At 29.1% G+C, this 15,144-nt stretch overlaps 8 protein-coding genes across 8 annotated transcripts; 4 read left to right on the forward strand and 4 right to left on the reverse strand.

The window, feature by feature from the left end:
• Window positions 1-1,111: 1,111 nt before the first annotated feature.
• Window positions 1,112-1,648, reverse strand: GO595_003447 (uncharacterized protein; the record flags this gene model as incomplete). The annotated part of the gene is made up of 1 exon (XM_067916469.1): window positions 1,112-1,648. One exon carries the CDS (start codon window positions 1,646-1,648, stop codon window positions 1,112-1,114), a length of 537 nt encoding a protein of 178 aa, XP_067776304.1.
• Window positions 1,649-7,693: 6,045 nt separating this feature from the next.
• GO595_003448 (alcohol dehydrogenase, iron-containing family protein) lies at window positions 7,694-8,875 on the forward strand (the record flags this gene model as incomplete). Its single annotated transcript, XM_067916470.1, has 1 exon — window positions 7,694-8,875. One exon carries the CDS (start codon window positions 7,694-7,696, stop codon window positions 8,873-8,875), a length of 1,182 nt encoding a protein of 393 aa, XP_067776305.1.
• A 383-nt stretch (window positions 8,876-9,258) lies between these two features.
• Window positions 9,259-9,774, reverse strand: GO595_003449 (eukaryotic translation initiation factor 4E; the record flags this gene model as incomplete). Its single annotated transcript, XM_067916471.1, has 1 exon — window positions 9,259-9,774. One exon carries the CDS (start codon window positions 9,772-9,774, stop codon window positions 9,259-9,261), a length of 516 nt encoding a protein of 171 aa, XP_067776306.1.
• Window positions 9,775-9,914: 140 nt separating this feature from the next.
• GO595_003450 (60S ribosomal protein L19) lies at window positions 9,915-10,451 on the forward strand (the record flags this gene model as incomplete). Its single annotated transcript, XM_067916472.1, has 1 exon — window positions 9,915-10,451. One exon carries the CDS (start codon window positions 9,915-9,917, stop codon window positions 10,449-10,451), a length of 537 nt encoding a protein of 178 aa, XP_067776307.1.
• A 139-nt stretch (window positions 10,452-10,590) lies between these two features.
• GO595_003451 (Vacuolar protein sorting-associated protein 29) lies at window positions 10,591-11,145 on the reverse strand (the record flags this gene model as incomplete). Its single annotated transcript, XM_067916473.1, has 1 exon — window positions 10,591-11,145. One exon carries the CDS (start codon window positions 11,143-11,145, stop codon window positions 10,591-10,593), a length of 555 nt encoding a protein of 184 aa, XP_067776308.1.
• Window positions 11,146-11,485: 340 nt separating this feature from the next.
• On the reverse strand, window positions 11,486-12,118 carry GO595_003452 (GTP-binding nuclear protein Ran; the record flags this gene model as incomplete). The annotated part of the gene is made up of 1 exon (XM_067916474.1): window positions 11,486-12,118. One exon carries the CDS (start codon window positions 12,116-12,118, stop codon window positions 11,486-11,488), a length of 633 nt encoding a protein of 210 aa, XP_067776309.1.
• Window positions 12,119-12,396: 278 nt separating this feature from the next.
• On the forward strand, window positions 12,397-13,731 carry GO595_003453 (putative ATP-dependent RNA helicase DDX49; the record flags this gene model as incomplete). The annotated part of the gene is made up of 1 exon (XM_067916475.1): window positions 12,397-13,731. The coding sequence occupies one exon, from the start codon at window positions 12,397-12,399 to the stop codon at window positions 13,729-13,731; it is 1,335 nt and encodes a 444-aa protein (XP_067776310.1).
• Window positions 13,732-14,025: 294 nt separating this feature from the next.
• On the forward strand, window positions 14,026-15,114 carry GO595_003454 (zinc finger protein; the record flags this gene model as incomplete). The annotated part of the gene is made up of 1 exon (XM_067916476.1): window positions 14,026-15,114. The coding sequence occupies one exon, from the start codon at window positions 14,026-14,028 to the stop codon at window positions 15,112-15,114; it is 1,089 nt and encodes a 362-aa protein (XP_067776311.1).
• Window positions 15,115-15,144: the final 30 nt, after the last annotated feature.

Consider the following 15,144-nt stretch of genomic DNA (forward strand, 5'->3'; position numbering starts at 1 on the left):
TTTCTTTTTATTTGGTTTTTTAAAAAATCAACTAGAAGGAGAAAAATTCGATGATTTTCAACAATTGCACGATAAAATAACTGAAATTTTGTGTGAAATTTCAAAGGATAATTTAGCAAAAGTTTTTGAAGAATGGATTGAAAGATGTCAATGGGTGATAAAGAACAAAGGTAACTACTATCATAAGTAAACCTAAAAAAAATAATTAAAATCTTTTATTTCGATTTTATTAAATTTAGGATAAAACATTTCCGTCCCCCCTATAATATTTGGTAATAATATAAACTATTTTGTGCTGCCCTTATTTTTGCATCTAGATATGGTTATAGAGAAATAGTTAAATTACTTCTTGAACAAGAAGTAAGTGATATCAATGCAAAGGATGTATATTTCACATATTATGCGCTTGTTTTATGTTTTTTATGTTTCAAAATACAAATATTTTTGAGTTGACGACCGTTATGAGCAATTTTTTTTGGTGACGGTTGATGATCAAAATGAATTAGATATAAAAAATAAAGTATTCAATTCAAACTATCGGGCGACCGTTATGAGTAATTTCTTGTAATTTTTGCTAGGTAATATAATCTTGCTCAGGTACCACTAACGTTCTACGCAATATGACAGCCTAGCAAAAATTATTTTTATTTTTAAACGTCCTCGAATAACGCTTATTTGAAAAATAAAATTTAAACCTGACCCTCACCCCTAGTACACTTTATACTGATCACCTGTCTACGCCCTTTTATAAAAAAAGTGCTCCGCGGAGTCGGGCTACGGCAGGTTTGTGATAAATGCACTCATTCGCCATTAGGGCTCTCTTTGGGGGAGGGGGGTACCTTGGTTTAAAAAAAAAAAAAAAAAAGAAAAAAGTTCTCAATTGCCCATAGAGTGAACAAACTTTGTTATTATCACTTATGTGCTGAAAAAAAAAAAAAAAAAAAAAATTAACCAGAAAAACCGATAGAAAAAAGAAATTATCTTAAAATCAATTGAATGGTTTACATTTTACAATTAAAAATTAAATGAATAATTAGAATTAGGAACAATTAAAACACTGGGTGCAGATACTTCAAAATTGGTTTCACGAATATAAAATACAAGAGAATTATTAGATGTAAAAAAAACCAACTGTTCGATTATTAACTGATGGATAAGTAGTACCAAAATCATATAAATAATAATAATAAGTACCTGAACTAGAAATAGATGATTGATGTAAATAATTGACATATATCTCAGTATATTCAGAATTGGGTTGATTAGGTTCAATTTGAATAATAACATAATAATGTGTTGGATCTATTGTCTGATTTAAATTAGTGATATAAGTAAATTGTGATAATGAAATAAAACCAGGAATATCTGAAATAGATATAAAAGATATTGGTATAATAACCTTAATAGTAGATCCAATTTCATAAGCAATTCTTTTAGTACTAGAACCACCAGGATAATTAACAATGGTATCTTGAATAGTATAATCAGGAATCCTACCATTGTTCTTAAGAACTTCATAAGCACGATCTAGATCATATTTAGTAAGAGGTGGATTAATAGGAGGTACCAACTTACGTTGTATAACACGTCCCTTATTACGTGAATAATAAGATTCACTAATAGGTCCAATACGATGTGGATCAAACATAAAAAATAACAGTAGGGAAAATTTTTTATTCTGTTATTTTTATGGGCAAACAGAAAACGATCATATTGTTATCAATTTTTTGTTAAATATTTAATCGTCTTATTTTTCAAAAAAATTGTACGTCTTGAAACCGTTTATTTGATTTCATTTGTGTGCTACACCAAATGTAAATTTTTCATTATAGTTGTTAAGTAAATTTTGATGATGCAAAGCAAAATCAAGTGTTGTCTTATAACTTACAGTAATATTGCAATCTAAAATTTCTGATTTGATCTCATTGGCTTGAATTCGCTAGTGTTAATTTTATGCGTTTTATGATGATTTTTTTGATATAAGACACATATTTATGATGCCTAAATGAAAAGGCTCTCAACATGTTTCAAAAAAAAATTTCTAATAAAAATTAAAAACAAAATAAAGGATATGAAATATAAATTTTTATAAATTAAACGCATTTTTGAAGACATAATTTTTTATAACATCTAGATTCTTTGAGTTAAATTTCTTTTTCGATTTTTTATTGTTTAAGTAATTTAACTATTTCTGTATGTCCATTTTCAGATGCATACATAAGTGCTGTTTTGAATATTTTAAATAATATCCAAATATTTTTTTGAAATATTCCAAAATTATTAAAATAAATATTAAATAAAACAAATAAATATTTTTAGCATTAATATCAATTCCTTCTTGTTCAAGAAGTAATTTAACTATTTCTGTATGACCTTTTGAAGATGCTTTTATAAGTGCTGTATTAAATGATTTAAATAATTTCCAAAATTTATTTTGAAATACTATAAAATAAAACAAATAAATATCCTTAGCATTAATATCAATTCCTTTATGCTCAAGCAGAAATTTAAATATTTCTATGTGTCCTTGCGAAGATTCAAGCACAAGTAAATTTCCAGATAATTTGAATTAATCATAAACAACACAACTAAACATGAAATTAATAATTTAAATATTTGAAACATTCATGTCAATTCCTTCTTGTTCAAGAAGTAATTTAACTATTTCTGTATGACCTTTCCAAGATGCTAAAATAAGTGCTGTCCAAAATTATTTAAATAATTTCCAAATATTATTTTGAAATATAAAATTATTAAAATAAATTTCAAATAAAACAAATAAATATCTTTAGCATTAATATCAATTCCTTCTTGTTCAAGAAGTAATTTAACTATTTCTATATGACCATTTTTAGATGCATAAATAAGTGCTGTTCTAAATAATTTAAATCATTTCCAAATATTATTTTGAAATATAAAATTATTAAAATAAATTTCAAATAAAACAAATAAATATCTTTAGCATTAATATCAATTCCTTCTTGTTCAAGAAGTAATTTAACTATTTCTGTATGACCTTCATAAGATGCATTCATAAGTGCTGTCCAAAATAATTTAAATAATTTCCTAATATTATTTTGATTTATCTTGTTTATTATTGATATCGATTATATTATGTTCAAGAAGTAATCTAACTACTTCAATATGGCTAAATTCAGATGCAAAAAAAAGTGCCTTATCATTAATTTTAAATAATTTTCATTTAATGTTTTGAAATATAAAATTAATGAAAAGAATAAATTTATCATTGTAATCTTTTCTATTTTTTTCAAGAAGCAATTTAACTACTTCAATCTTACCTTTTTGGGCTGCATAAGTAAGTGCTGTAAAATATTTTATTAAACATATTTTGAAAATATTTTTTACGAATATTAAATTATCAAAATTAATAGTGCTCGCATAGATGTCAACTTCCTTTTTTTCAAGTAGTAATTTGACTATTTCTGTATGACCTTCTTCTGCTGCAAACATAAGTGCTGTTCTAAATAATTTAAATAATTACCGAATATTATAATGAAATCCCAAATTATTAAAATAAATATTAAATAAAACAAATAAATGTCTTGAGCATTAATATCAATTCCTTCTTGTTCAAGAAGTAATTTAAATATTTCTATATTACCATTCCAAGATGCATATATAAGTGCTGTTCTAAATAATTTAAATAATTTCCAAATATTATTTTGAAATATAAAATAACAAAAATAAATATCAAATAAAACAAATAAATACCTTTAACATTAATATCAATTCCTTCTTGTTCAAGAAGTAATTTAAATATTTCTATATGACCATTATAAGTTGTATACATAAGTGCTGTTTTAAATAATTATTTTAATTTCCAAATATTATTTTGAAATACTATAAAATTATTAAAATAAATATCTTTAGAATTAACATCAATTCCTTCTTGTTCAAGAAGTAATTTAACTATTTCTGTATAACCTTTTACAGTTACCCATATAAGTGCTGTTTTAAATAATTTTTTTAATTTCCAAATATTATTTTGAAATTTCAAATAAATGAAATAAATAAATAATATTACAAATAAAAATCATGTTCATTAACATTTGTAACTCCTTTTTTAAGAAGAATTTTGACTATATCGAGATATCCTTTCAAAGATGCCATAATAAGTGCAGATTGAAATGTTTTTTAACAATTTCCAAATACTATTTTGAAGTTCCAACATATTAAAAATCAACTTTGTTCTTAATAAATAAATACCTTTAACATTGATATCTACATCTTTTTGTGCAAGAAGGAATTTTACGGTTTCTTTGTGATCATTTTCCAATGCAAATATAAGATTTGTGTTAAGTGCTATGAATATTTTCCATAAGCGTTTTAAAAATATTAAATTATTGTATTAAATATTGATACTAAGAAATAAACGCTTTTACTATTATTATCAATTCCTTTTTGTTCAATAAGTAATTTGACAATGTCTATATAACCATATTCAGATGCATACATAATTGCTGTTTTAAATTATTCGAACAATTTCCAAATATTATTTTAAAACATCTAATTATCAAAATAAAAATAAAACAAAATAATTGAATATTTATAGTATTAATATTAAATCCTCCATGTTCAACAAGTAATTTGATGACTTCAATATGATTGTTTTTAGAAGCTGTTATTAGTGCTATATCAAATTTTAGAAATAATTTCCAAATATTATTTAAAAATCCAAAATCATCGAAAAAAATTTTAAACAAAACAAATTAATGTTTTTAATATTTAGATCAATTTTCTCTTGTTTAAGAAGTAATTTCACGATTTCATTATTTCCATTTTCAGAAGCTCTAATAAGTGCTGTATTAAATATTTAGATTATATTCCAAATATAATTTTAAATCATCAAATTCATACAACATTTTTTAAAAGTACTAAACACAATATCTTTTTTCATTGATATTTATATCTTTTTGTTCAAGAATATATTTTACTAGTTCGACATTATCAGAACAAGAAGAAAACACCAAAATATCTTTTGGAATTCGATTATTTTCAATCAAATGTTTAGCAAGATAAAAATTCCCAGTTTTTGCTGTTTCATTTATAAATGAATTATCAATTTGATTATCTTTTTTTTTTTTTTAAAAAATTTCATAATTCCCACTTTTAACACAAATGTCAATTATTTTATTAAAATTTTTTTCTCCAAATTTATTTGAAAAATTCGTGTAATTCATTAATTGTGATTGATGTTCATCTTGAGAATCTTCATAAAAATATTTAAAAATATCATTTCGATGAAATTTAATTGCGACCTCAAATAAATCGTCAAATGATGTGTGATTTTGTTCACATAAATGAATAATCTCTAAGTTTCCACCTGCAATAACATATTTACCAATATCATTTACATTAGCGCCATTCATAAGTAAAAAATTTAAAACATTTTATAGCAGAAAAAAATGCTGCAAAACCAATTAATGAAACATTTTCTTGATTAATAAACGAGTATCTTTCATAAAGTGATGGTTCAATTGTTTGATTAAAATCAAAATCTTCTTGCGATGATATTTCTTGAAGTTTTTCAACATCATCGTTTCGAATTATTTTTGCAATTTCATTAGGATTAACTCCTTCTTTTACTAATTGTTTATGAAGTTCGAAATCATTATTTGAAAGTTTGGAATAACTATCATAAAATTTTCTAGAGAATGGATCATTTTGATTAAAATTTTTATTTTCTAATTCTGTCTTATAATGAGCAAAATATTTAGATTGAATATTTGATGTAATATTTTCATTAATTAAATTTTCCATAATCATTCTTTCTATAAGAAAATATGCTTCTTGTGTTTCTATTTTAGAGATATATTTACCAAAGATATCAAATATTTTAATATTGTTTTTCTTTAATTCTTCTTCTTTCGATTGAATTGATTTTAAATATTTAAAATATAAATCATAATCATTCCTTAGAGAAGAAAATGCTGTATATACTAATATACAAACAACAATATTAAATGAATATACATAATTAGGATCAAATATGTTCATTGCTTGATGAATTGATATATTGAAATTTTCTTCATTTAAGTTAAAAAATTATTTTTTCAAGTTCATTTAAAATTTGCATAAAGATGGTTTCAGCTTTAGAACATTCCACTTTATTTTCCAAATGATTTTCTGTCTGTGATGCATTGAATTTTGTTTCATTCTCGCACATATAGTAATGAAAAAGATGAGCCTTTTTTTTATGAAATGGTGTGCCCCGATCATCTTTTTTTTATTTTGTGTGTGTTTTAATCGTCTCTGAGTTCAGACAACCGTTATTTTATAACATAATTTGAAAATTCCAACTCGTAATGAATTCAGATTTTCGTTTTTATCTATTTATATATTTAACCTTCTAAAAATCGATAATTTTCGATGGTTTTGTTTGCACTATTCTTAGAATAGTTTCTCATATTTTAATATTATATTTTTTTTATCAGAATCTGGCGTTTTGCTCCTTTTTTTTTATATATCAAATTTAATCACAGCAAAACGACATGGTTTGTCTGTAGCAAAGAACGATTGGCCTAAACATTCTATATTAAAATTTTATAAAGAATTATTTTTCCAAAACACTGTTTTGTTCTTTAATATACACATCTTGTGAGTAATTCTTCAAAATATGAACTGCAGTAACTTGTTTATTATGATAATAACAAAACTATAGAACGATAGATCACAACTCAAAGTTAAAATTGCGAACATTTCAATAATCTTTAAGTTCGTAAACTCTTTCTTTTGTTTGTATGCCTTGTAAATAAATAAAATATGTTTCAAATTCCTCTCTCATAGAAGAAAAAGCATGTCTAACAAAAGAACAGATAATATAATTGCATGAATAAATAAAATATGTATCAAGCAGAATTATTGTTTGTTGAACAGAATAATTAAGGTTTTCTTTGTTTAAATGAAACACTATTTGTTGAAGTTGTAGGAGTTCATGAAATGAGGTGAGCTTATTTGAACCCTCCATGAAGAATTTTGCCATCATCCTTTCAATTTCTGTTAAAATTTATTTTTAGGAAAAAAACATAAACTCGTAATAAGTTCGATTACTATTATAACATTATCAAACAAGAAAACTACTGTTTATGCAAATCGAAAAAATTTAAACACAAATTCTTCAACAATATTAGTTAACTCTTTTTCAATTAATAAGGAGATTAAATAATAGATTTTAGAAAATAGATTAAATTTATTTCTATATTTAAAATATTTTTCTGGTTAACTTTATGGTAATTTGCAACAATATTCAATTGCTCTCATGTTGAGTTAGATGAAAATTCCATTAATAATGTATTGATCCACCTTTCATAAGTGGAAAAACGAAATTTGTGGATGATAACATTGAATACTTTACATATTAAAAAGTCATTTCAGACATCTCTTCCTGGTTCTTAGAAAAAATATATTTTTTTCAATAATAATAAAGATATCTTTTGAAATAATTTTTTTTCGAACAAACTTTTCTCAAACACCTATCAAGAAGTAATTTTCATAATCTTATTAGTTTTTATAATAAATAGATTTGAATTTATAAGAAGAAATCGAGTGTAAACCCTTTCAAAGCTCACAAATCGGGTGGTTTTACTATTGAATTTTTTAATATGCGATAAATTTTCAGAGATGAATTTGTGAGTAAAACCGCTTACGATTTTTGGTTCACTTTCTCTTTGCAATGTCTCAACATTGGTTATGGAACAACACAACACAAGTTGCTTTTGGCACAGGATGTGTCAAGGAATATATGCCAAAATTTGTTAAGCCAAACAGCAAAGTTCTTTGCACATTTGGTGGCGGTTCAATAGATCATAATGGTGCCAGGAAGGATGTTACCGAAGCTCTTGATGCCCTTAAATGCGAAGTTCGTTGGGAAGGCGGAATTCCACCAAATCCAGAATATGATAGACTCATTGAAATTGTCAAAGTTGTCAAAGAATTCAAGCCAGATCTTCTTCTTGCTGTTGGTGGTGGTTCAGTTCTTGATGGCACTAAATTCATTGCACTTGCTTCCAAGCTTGCTGATAATGAAGATCCATGGGAAATCACAACAGGAAAGCTCACTCCTCCAGAAGCCTATCCAATTGCATCTGTTATGACCATTCCAGCCACTGGTAGTGAATGGAACTGTGGTTTTGTTGTAAGCCGCCATTCAATCAATGCCAAGAATGGTCGTCTTGTTTCTCTTGTTTATCCAAAGTTCTCACTTCTTGACCCACAATACACAATGACATTACCACCACGTCAACTTCGCAATGGTGTTTATGATGCCGTATGTCATATTATTGATCAACTTATCACACCAGTAGAAAACCCATTAATGGACCACTTCCTTATGTCTGTTCTTAAAGAACTTGTTGACATTGGTCCTGAAGTTGTTAAAGAAGGATCATCAATTGAACTCCATGAAAGATTAATCATTGCTGCCTCATTTGCACTTAACTATGTTCTTGTTCTTGGCAAAGAAACATGCTGGGGCATTCATATGATTGGTCATCAACTTACAGCTGAATATGGAATTGATCATGGCGCAACATTAGCCATTGTCACACCATTTTTACTTGAGAACCAATTCGAACCACGCAAGACACTCCTTGCAAAGACCGGTGAATTCGTGTTCGGATGCACTGGAACCGAAGAAGAAAAGGCACGTGGCTTCATTGCAGAAATGAGGAAATTCATCAAAGCAATTGGACAAGCAACAAAGGTATCCGATTGGGAAGGAGCTAAGATCAAAGATGGCGACTTAGATAAGGTGACTAAGATGGTTATGGAATCAATGGGCAATAAGCCATTCGGATTCAGAGGATCTATTGACGAAAAGGCAACAAGAGAAATCTTGAGCCATTGCATCGTTTAAATAAAGAAACAAAGTTAAATTTATGAGTTTTTAGGTTATCTCTTGAATGTCAAAGCATTTTTGTGAGTGAATTTGATCAGATATTAACTTAGCTGATTTTTCAAATGTTGTTATCATATGTGCTGCTTTTAATGTTATGAAAATTCCCATTTGTTGTTTATGAAATTTTTTTAAATATTAAAAGCATTTTATCACTGATGAAAAAAATTAATAGCATCAACATCAATTCCTTCATGTTTAAGTAGTAATTTAACTATTTCTATATCAAAAGTTTTAATGAAGCCTATTTACACTCCACAAAAATCGAAAACTGATTTTAAATTAAGCAACTTCCTTCGATGAGCGCATACATAGTTTGTGAAGTAAAAACCGTTAAAATTAGTTCATTTGTCTTTTATTTGTACGAATTTTGCTTGGGTTTGCCAGCCTGTTAATTTTTGAAGGTTGGCTGTAATTTCTTGGGCATCTTCTTCACTACATGGTGATGTCCAAATTCCAATCTTATAATTTTGGGCACGGACACTAAATTCAACACCATTAACTAAATTCGACTTAGCAATTGTTTCACCAATACAAGAGAGAACCACGTCAACCCATCTATCTGCAATGTTTGCTTTTTTCGATCCAGAAATTTGATGTTCTATTGAAATTTCATATCCGTTTATGTTTGCATTATCTTCCCAAAGTGGATTAACACCTTTCTTAAAAACATAGTATTTACACCCTTTTGGTAATTTATGTGCTGGTTCAACAGCATTCAATGTTGACCAAATATCTTCAATTGTTTCAATAGATCCGAGACAATGTAAAAAATCACCCCAATTAGCGTCGATGTTTGTCGAGCGATCAGGGATCAAATACCAAAAATTCCAAGATCTGAGAAGTTTAGAACTTTCCATTCTGTCAGAAAACCTCTTTTTTTCCAGAAAAGGGGCCATTTGAAATTGAATGGTTTATTGGGGGCACCCCAACGCGGTTTTGTTCGGAATAAACGTTCGTTTAACGGTTTTGTCGGGCCAAGAAAATTCCTTTTTGAACAATGTCAAGCCTTAAACTTCAGAAACGTCTTGCAGCTTCAGTCCTTAACTGTGGTGTTGGCCGCGTTTGGATGGATGAAACAGAAATTTCAACCATTGCAATGGCTAACTCCAGACAACAAATCAGAAAACTTGTTGGTGATGGTATCATTGTTCGTCGTCCAGTTGCTATGCACTCAAGTGCTCGTCATACAAAGCGCGTTCTTGCTAAGCGTCTTGGTCGTCATAGAGGCTATGGTAAGCGCCGTGGTACACGTAATGCACGCCTTAATTCAAAGTGGCAATGGATCCGCCGTATTCGTGTTCTCCGCCGCACACTCAGAGATTTCAAACAGAAGAAAGAAATCGATTCACATCTTTATCGCAAATTATATCTTAAGGCTAAAGGTAATGAATTCCGTAACAAGCGTGTTTTAATGGAACATATCCATACACTCAAAGTTGAAAACGAACGTGAAAAGAACCTTCAACAACAAATTGCAGCTCGTCGCGCACGTAGCCGCAGAATGAGAGAAAAAAAGGCAGCCGCTGCTAAGTAAATGGTAATTTTACTTATTTCTCTTTCTGAACAATAAGAGTAAAGGATCTTCACTCACATCATTTTAAACGTCAATAACCGCCTTTAAACGGTCTTAAAATAGAAAGTTTTGTTTTTTAGACCTATTGTGTTTTAATGAATTAAATCATTGTGTGCTTATACGTGTATACCTCAACTTCCCTTGACTCGTTCAAGCTATATTGATAAACATCTAATTGATCTTTCTTGATATCAAGAACCATAAAGGATGGAACCGATTCTGACGCTGTGTTAGAGTAAGCTCCTGTGACACTTCCAGGGTTTAAAAATAATCTTCCTTCATACGTTGATATGGAAGGAATGTGTGTTTGTCCAGAAATGAAAATATCAACGCCCATATTCCTTGCATATTCTCCCAATCTCTCAGGATCACCCCATGGTGTGATTTGATGACCATGAATCATTCCAATTGTAAATGAACCTAATTTTACTGTAACTGATTCTTTTGCATCAGGAAGCTGTTTATCATAATCGCCAGTGACATATATTACATCTTTGCATATTGATTTCAGCCAATTTAATTCATCTTTTGATGTAAGATTTCCTGTACAAAGAATACGATGAACTTTACCTGGTTTTAGTAACTTTCGAAATTCATCTGGGATAACAAGTTTTCTTTCTGGAATATGGAGATCACCTATTACGAGTATAATCATTGTTTTGACGGTCATAACCGCCGAAAAAAAGAACTGAACAAAACAACTCAGCAATAAACACATTGATTCCCAAATCTCAAGTATTTTATCTATAGGAGATAATTGGGAAACACGAAAATAACATGAATTTTGAATATTAAAATATTAATATATTAATTTCAGAAATTAACTTTCAATTAATGATTATAAGAATGTTAACTATGAAAGAAATGATAAAAACAGATGAATTTTTTATCATCAATTAATTAATTTTTGTGTAAATGTTTAATTCAGATCTGATTTAAATTTAAAGCTCAATCACAATTAAGGAATTTAAAAAATATTGAAAAAAATGTAAACTTTAGTTAAGGAAATCATTATCATCTTCTGGAAGTGGGATTGCTTCTGCTTGTTGAAGTTCAGCTTCATATTGTGCAGCAAGATTTGGATCCATTTCAACTTCTGGTGGCATCAAAACAGTTGCTGTAGTGAATTGAAGATTAGGATCACCTGATAATGAACGAGCTAATGAAAGGAATGGAAGTTCAAAGTGGTAGTTACTTTTAGCTGATATTTCGAAGTACCTCATGTTGTTCTTCTTGTGGAAAATAACACGCTTGGCTTGAACTTTCCTATCACGAACATCAATCTTGTTACCAACGAGAACAATTGGAATATTTGGACATACACGAACCAAATCGCGGTGCCATGTTGGGACATTACGATATGTTGTTGGTGAAGTTACATCGAACATGATGATAGCACAATTTGCTTCAAGATAGTAACCTTCACGGAGACCACCAAAACGTTCTTGACCTGCTGTATCCCAAATATTATATGTTAAAACACCATGTGTTGTTTGGAATGAAAGTTGGGATACTTGAACACCTAATGTTGGAATATATTTCTTTTCAAATTCACCAGTTTGGTGGCGCTTTACAAATGTTGTTTTACCAACACCTCCATCACCAACAAGTACGAGTTTTGCTTGCATTTTTTTCTTTTATTTTTAAGATTTTTTGACCATGGCAAAACCGTTTTATGCACACAAAGTAATTTTTTAGTAAAATCTTTTTTTCTCAACATTTTGTTCAATTAACAAAATTTTAAAAGTAAAGCTGATTAGTTTTTTATTATTTAAGAAATTAAAATGCTATTATAAATTCCAAAATCTTTTTAAAATAGTTTTTTGGAAAAAATGTGATTTTGTTCATCATATCGTAGTACTCAATTTTGAATAGTGTAAACGGTTTGTTGTGGTCGAACAAAATCATGACAAACTCTTTTTCTTCCTTAAAACTTCCTGATTTTATATTAAGAACGTGCAAACAAATTGGCTTAACAAACCCAACTCCAGTTCAATTAGCTACAATTCCACAGATTTTAGCAGGAAGAAATGTTGTTGCTATTTCACCAACTGGTAGTGGAAAAACAGCAGCTTTTGCATTACCTATAATATCAGAATTGTCCAAAGATCCATATGGAATTTATTGTTTAATTTTAAGTCCAACACGTGAACTTGCTGAACAAATTTCAGATCAGTTTGATTTATTCGGTAATGGAATGAAAATTGATGTCGCTCAAATCCTTGGTGGTCTTTCATACAACCAACAGGCATCTATCATTGAAAGAAATCCACATATTTTAGTTGCAACTCCGGGGCGTCTTCTTCAACATCTAAGATCTACAACAAGAGTTACTTTCGATAACCTTCGATTTCTTGTTCTTGATGAAGTTGACAGACTTTTTAGTGAAGGCTTTTGGAAAGATGTCGAAGATATAGTCAAATATTTACCTGAAGTTCGTCAAACCTTACTCTACAGTGCGACATTCAATGAAAAAATCCCCATTTCAAACATTCTTTCCAAGCCGCCAAATGTTATAAAATCAACAAATTTCCAACCAGATGAACATCAAAATCTTAGTGATGATGGCAACACATATTTTTGGAAGGCAACCATTGATCAAGCACCACGAATCCAACACATGATAACCAATGTTCCAGGTCATCTTCGCGAAATATATTTAATCATATTACTTGAAGAGATCATGAAAAACAACGAATATTCGCAAGTTTTGGTATTTACAAACCATTGTGAGACCACTAATGTAGTTACATTGATTTTACGACGATTCAAATTCAAAACTGCAATGCTCCATTCCCAAATGGAACAAGACGACAGATTTGCTGCAATTCGCGACTTCAAGTCCGGAAGCCAACGAATTCTTGTAGCAACTGATGTTGCAGCTCGTGGACTCGATATTCCATATGTCGATGAAGTCATCCATTTTAACCCTCCGCCAAGTGCAACGATCTATGTACATCGAGCTGGACGTACCGGGAGAGCAGGAAGGAGCGGGCGATCAATTCTTTTTGTTAATGGAAACAAAGATGCGAAAATTGTCGAAGAGATACAAAAAGAAATTGGACACGAACTTGAAGTACTGAAGATAAACGAAAAGGAAATTGTGTCGAAAATGAATGATGTTTTAAATGCAAAACGCGATGCGAAAGTTTTGATGTATGACAATAATTTCGGAGAAAGAGAAAAACGATTGAGGCAAATTGATGAAGCTAAAAGCGAACTTGGGATTGTTGATAAATAATAAAATTGTTTGTGATTATATACAATAAATAAATGAATACAAACAAAATTATGTCCGAATGAATTCTATATACAATGTAAATAACTGAGCATTTGTTTGCATCAATATTTTATCTATTTTGATATTAACATTTGAACAATTGAAATTTAGAAGTTTTATAATAAAAAATGTCTTTTTGCATTGAATATTTTGTGATTTTTTGCATAGTTTACTCCATGATATTAGATTCAATTTTGAGAAATTATTTTCGCTCTGGCAAAATATATGGAAGCGGTTCATTTTGAAAAGTGCCAAATGCAAGACTTGTTTGCAGGAACACCATATGACATTGCACAAACAGAAAGAATCAGAAACGATATCTTAGATTTGACAAGAGCTTTTAGGCAAATGAACGTCTCACTTGATACTTCAATAAATCCACCTCTTATTCAAATATCTGGTCCAATTTCTATAACATCACAAGAAAAAGAATATGAACTTCCTGTTGTGCTAACACTCCCGTCTGGATTTCCAAATTGTGAACCAATCGTCAGAATTCCACTTCCTTTACATACGTCCCTTAAGAAAAAAAATTTCCAACCTAACGGTGTTTTAAACCAAGGTGTTATTTCGTATTCACAAAACTCATCGCTTTCTGATTTTTTAATTATTCTTATCGAATACTTCAATTCTCACCCTCCTGTTGGTTTCGTTGATGCTAATCTTATTCTTCGAAATTTCTTATCAACAACCCGCCTACAAACTCCACCTACACCACATATTAATCCAAATCCACCACCAAAACCACAGCCAAAGCAACTCACCGCAATTCCTGATGATTACATGTGTCCCGTCTGCTATGAAATCATGAAACGACCTGACCACGTTCCAATGATCCTCTTTCCATGTGGTCATACAGCTTGTAAATCATGTATAGATTCATACCAAAACAAGTCTGGTCATAAAAGATGCTGTCTTTGTAATCAAGAATTCCAAAATTATGCAACCAATTATAATCTTTTGCATCTTATTGAAAATGACGAAATACCAAATCAGTTCCAAGCACAAACAAATCAATTAGATAAATATCACAAAAAGTTTAATGAAAAGAAAGAGAAAATGTTTTTATATTTTGAACAACAAAATAAGTTAAAAAATCAGTTAAAAGATATGAAAGATGAAATCCAAAACCAAAGAAAAACAGTGAACTCTCTCGAAGATGAATTAAAGCGTATAAATACGGAATTAGTACTTCAAAAGACAAAATTGAGTGAATTAAACATGAAAAAAGGAGCAACCAAAGAGCAAATTCAGGAACTAAATGAAATTTTAAAAAAGTTGGTTCCAAAAGTACAAAAATATGAAGCATTATCAAACGCTCAAAATAGTGTACACCCCACCTAATAATTTTTACTTTTTACTTTTTTGAATAAA

This window comes from Histomonas meleagridis (genome assembly GCF_020186115.1).
Source record: "Histomonas meleagridis strain 2922-C6/04-10x chromosome Unknown contig_204, whole genome shotgun sequence".
In the NCBI taxonomy this organism is placed as follows: domain Eukaryota; phylum Parabasalia; order Tritrichomonadida; family Dientamoebidae; genus Histomonas; species Histomonas meleagridis.